Source organism: Piliocolobus tephrosceles, unplaced genomic scaffold (assembly GCF_002776525.5).
Source record: "Piliocolobus tephrosceles isolate RC106 unplaced genomic scaffold, ASM277652v3 unscaffolded_2841, whole genome shotgun sequence".
In the NCBI taxonomy this organism is placed as follows: Eukaryota; Metazoa; Chordata; class Mammalia; order Primates; family Cercopithecidae; genus Piliocolobus; species Piliocolobus tephrosceles.
Genome location: NW_022311432.1, coordinates 1 through 3811, shown reverse-complemented (window position 1 = coordinate 3811; position 3811 = coordinate 1). Strand labels below are relative to the sequence as shown.

Below are 3811 nucleotides of genomic sequence, written 5' to 3'. Positions count from 1 at the left end.
GTACATATACCTTAGCAGCCCTGTTAGACTACTAGTATCCTAGGGGCAGAGATTATGCACTGGACGTCTTTGTAGCCCAGTATATGCGCACAGTAGACACTCAAATTTAGCAGTGTTTACTGATCAAGCAAATGCAAGAAACAAGCAGAAACAAGGAATCTAGATTGAGAAGGAGGATGGTTGCAAGGGTGTCTCTATCCCTCCTTGAAGCCATCAGCAGTACACCTGGTGTTAGGAGTTACTTACCCATGAAAGGGTCAACATGTCTCTTCTTAACCTTGGTCTCAGAGATTGCTGCATAGTAGGCACAGGTCATCTTAATGAGCCAGGCAGCCCGCATCACAGGCACTGTGTATTTGGCTAAGTACCCAAACACTTCTTCCTTCTTACTGAAAATGGGGACCTGGATGGACATTGCAAATACTGAGGTCTCCATTATCCCCATGAGCTGACACCCAGGTAGCTTAATATGGGAATAGGAGGGTACTTGGTACCCCATGCTCCCTCCTTGGCCTGAAGGACAGGAAACAGTACCTTACCTTTTTGGCTAGTTGCGTGAGTGGCTTGGTGCCAGCCAAGTCAGTGAACCAAGTATTAATGGCACTCTGGGATCGTGCAGTCACCAGCCAGAAGTTGTCCTTCTGGTTCACTTGGGGCTTCCTGCGACCAGTGTCAGGGAGGGTATTACAACGTAACTTCTCTGCAATAATGCTGCTGAAGTTGGAACTGATCTGAGGGAAGAAAACTGTACCTTAGGGAGGGAAGAAGGGGCAGACAGGTGGCCTGCCTTTTGCTGGGCAAATGCCAATGAGATAGCATTAGGTCATGAAGGCAAACTCAGCCACTGAGGTTGTCCCTATAAGTCTTCCCTACCCAGGGCCTTTGCTCCTTCTCAGATTCTTCCAGCCTTTTCCTTCAGCCTGGCAGAGTTGTCTCACCTTGGCAGGATTGAAGCTGACGTTCTTGGCACTGCCATGTTCATCCCCAGAGACAGCAGGCTGGTTATTGAAACCTTGTTTTACATTCAAGGCCGTCAGTTCATCCTGAGGCAGGAAAGCGGCGTTTAGTTGTTTTTTCCTTAGGGGGAGGGGGAGGGGGTGGGAGAGTAGGGCAGGAGAAGCGAAAGAACAAGGTGAAAGGGCAGGAGAAGGGTTCCGTGTAGAACAGATCGTTACTTAAAGCTAGGCCCTTACATTCACTTGGACCCCACCCTCACCCCCATGGTCACTAGGATTCCCAGTCACCCAGGGCGCCCTCAAACATCACTCTTCTCTTGCGAACATCCGAGCAGCCATACCCCACCAAGCTGTCTCAGACAACTTTCTGAGATGTGTGTGGAGGAGGGCGCTTCTGGTGCGGCCCCTACACCACCCCCTATTCATACCTTGGAACCCCCCACCGCGCCCCGTCCTGCCCTCCCACGCCAACCCACTTTACTCTTCCCCCTTTCGGGACTTTCGCTCTCACCCAACCGCCCCGCCCCCCATTCCCAGCCGTCAATGCCTCCTCCTAGGCTGACCGCGTGCCCCCAGCCCCTCCAGAGCCCCGATTTTCGAACGCACCTCCTTCTGTTTGGGGTCCTGAGGGTAAACATCGGGAGGCCCCAGCCGCGGCCGCTTCAGGGGCCGGTGTTCGTAGCTCAAGATCCCGAAGGCCGCCATCTTGCCCAGCCCGTAGCGCCGGAGGCGCCAGCAGGGCCAGGCTGACTGGGGGAACGGGAAGGGGAGAGGGAGCCGAAAAGGGGGGCGGTGGTTGAGAGGACGGCGGCCGAGAGACAACAAGGGGGCACGTTAGAAACTCTCGACCATTGCCGGAAACTACCGAGGGAAGCCGAGGGACGCCGGGAACCATCGGACAATACCGACCGCAGAGGAGGTGGGGCCTGGCCCGGTGGGGGCGGAGCTCTGTGCCCCGGGAGTTTTTCGGCGGCGGCGGTGGTAAGTTGATTTCACTCAGCAAAAATCTATGAAACGTTCCGGAGGCGCAGAGTGAGCTGGGGATGCAAACCAGGGAAGAGGGAGGCCTCTGTGGTGCTGAGTTCTGACTGGAATTCGGTTCCCACAGCCTAGCTCGGTTTTGGCCTAGAAAAGTCTTCAATAATATTTGCATTGGTTAGGAACTCCGTCTATTACAAATCAGTTCGTTTCTTAGTTCCGGCATCTGAAAAATAGGTGCGCTAACACCTCCTTCAAGGGGCTATTGTGAACATTAGAAACTACGTATGCATGAGAAAGAACCTATTAAACCCTGAAAGGCTGGCTCTAATCCCTCAAGGTCTACCATCGAGTTGTCTAACCTTTTTTTGTTTGTTTTTTCTGCCCAAGGGAACCGCAGACTGACTTTTTTGATTCACAAACCCTTAAAGGTGCTGATGAAAGCTATGGACCTTCTTCCCAGAAATAATAATAATATGCATATATTGACATGCAAAATGTTACTTTAGATTCTTAGATCCCCTGAAGCTCATCCATGTATCCCCTAAGGGTCCATGAACTCCAGGTTAAGAACCCTTGGTCTAGCGAAAGAGGCACCTACTGTGTCAGATGCTTTTCAGACACTATCTCCTTTAATCTGCTCACAGCCTCATGAGTTAGGGATTATTATTGGCTCGATTTTGCAGATGAGGAAGCTAGTTTTCAAAGTGTGAAAATTCACTTACCCAGTATTATACAGCTACTGAGTAACTGAGCTGGCACTAAGATTCTCAATTCCAGAGCCAATATCCTATTGTCGTATTGCTATTTGTTTATTTATTTTGAGGCAGGTTCTCCCTCGGTCGCCCAGGCTGGAGTGCAGTGGCGCGATCACGGCTCACTGCAGCCTCAACCTCCTGGACTCCAGCGATCCTCCTGCCTCAGTCTCTCTGTAGGCGGGACTACAGGCGTGCGCCACTGTGCTGGCCTTGTATTGCCTTTTAGAGAAAAGACAGCCATTGTGCTATAACAAAAGTAGCAAATAACAATAAACAAAAATAACACCAGTAACAAAAATAAAATGCTATTGAATCACAATGGAAAGAAAAAGTAATTCAAGGCAGGAGCGATGGCTAACGGCTGTAATTCCAGCACTTTGGGAGGCCAAGGCGGGCGGATCACTTGAGGTCAGGAGTTCAAGACCAGCCTGGCCAACGTCGTGAAACCCCATCTCTACTAAAAATACAAAAATTAGCTGGTGTGGTAGTGGGCGCCTGCAATGCCAGCTGCTCGGGAGGCTGAGGTAACATTTGAACTAACTCTGAAGGATATTTTTATTTTTGTTTATTTTGTTTTATTTCTTTATTTCTTTATTATTTTATTTATTGCTTTTATTTATTTATTGTTTCACTCTTGTTGCCCAGGCTGGAGTGCAGTGGCATGATCTTGGCTCACTGCAACCTCCGCCTCCCAGGTTCAAGTGATTCTCCTGCCTCAGCCTCCCTAGTAGCTGGGATTACAGGCTCACGCCATCATGCCTGGCTAATTTTTGTATTTTTAGTAGAGACGGGGTTTCTCCATGTTGGCAAGGCTGGTCTCGAACACGTGACCTCAAGTGATCCGCCCACCTCGGTCTCCCAAAGTGCTGGGATTACAGGCGTGAGCCACCATGCTCAGCCTGAAAGATATTTTATTTATTTATTTGTTTATTTATTTATTTTGAGACGGAGTTTCATTCCTGTTGACCAGACTGGAGTGCAATGGCACGATCTCAGCTTACTGCAACCTCTGCCTCCCTGGTTCAAGCGATTCTCCTGCCTCAGCCTCCTGAGTAGCTGGGATTATAGGCATGCGCTGCCATGCCTGGCTAACTTTTTTTTTTTTTTTTTTTTTTTTTT

The 3811-nt window shown here is 49.7% G+C and overlaps 1 protein-coding gene across 1 annotated transcript; it reads right to left on the bottom strand.

Moving 5' to 3' along the window:
• Window positions 1-200: 200 nt before the first annotated feature.
• LOC111531824 (mediator of RNA polymerase II transcription subunit 12-like) lies at window positions 201-2259 on the bottom strand. Its single transcript, XM_023199140.3, has 4 exons — window positions 1563-2259; window positions 939-1043; window positions 540-731; window positions 201-403 (listed from the first exon to the last, which is right to left on the bottom strand). Exons 1-4 carry the CDS (start codon window positions 1659-1661, stop codon window positions 239-241), a joined length of 561 nt encoding a protein of 186 aa, XP_023054908.1. The 5' UTR covers window positions 1662-2259; the 3' UTR covers window positions 201-238.
• Window positions 2260-3811: the final 1552 nt, after the last annotated feature.

Coding starts and splice junctions, on each gene's coding strand:
- LOC111531824 (XM_023199140.3), bottom strand. CDS start 1,661: ATGGCGGCCTTCGGGATCTTGAGCTACGAACACCGGCCCCTGAAGCGG. Junction 1,044..1,562: donor AGGACCCCAAACAGAAGGAG/GTGCGTTCGAAA, acceptor TTCCTGCCTCAG/GATGAACTGACGGCCTTGAA. Junction 404..539: donor TCACGCAACTAGCCAAAAAG/GTAAGGTACTGT, acceptor ATGTCCATCCAG/GTCCCCATTTTCAGTAAGAA.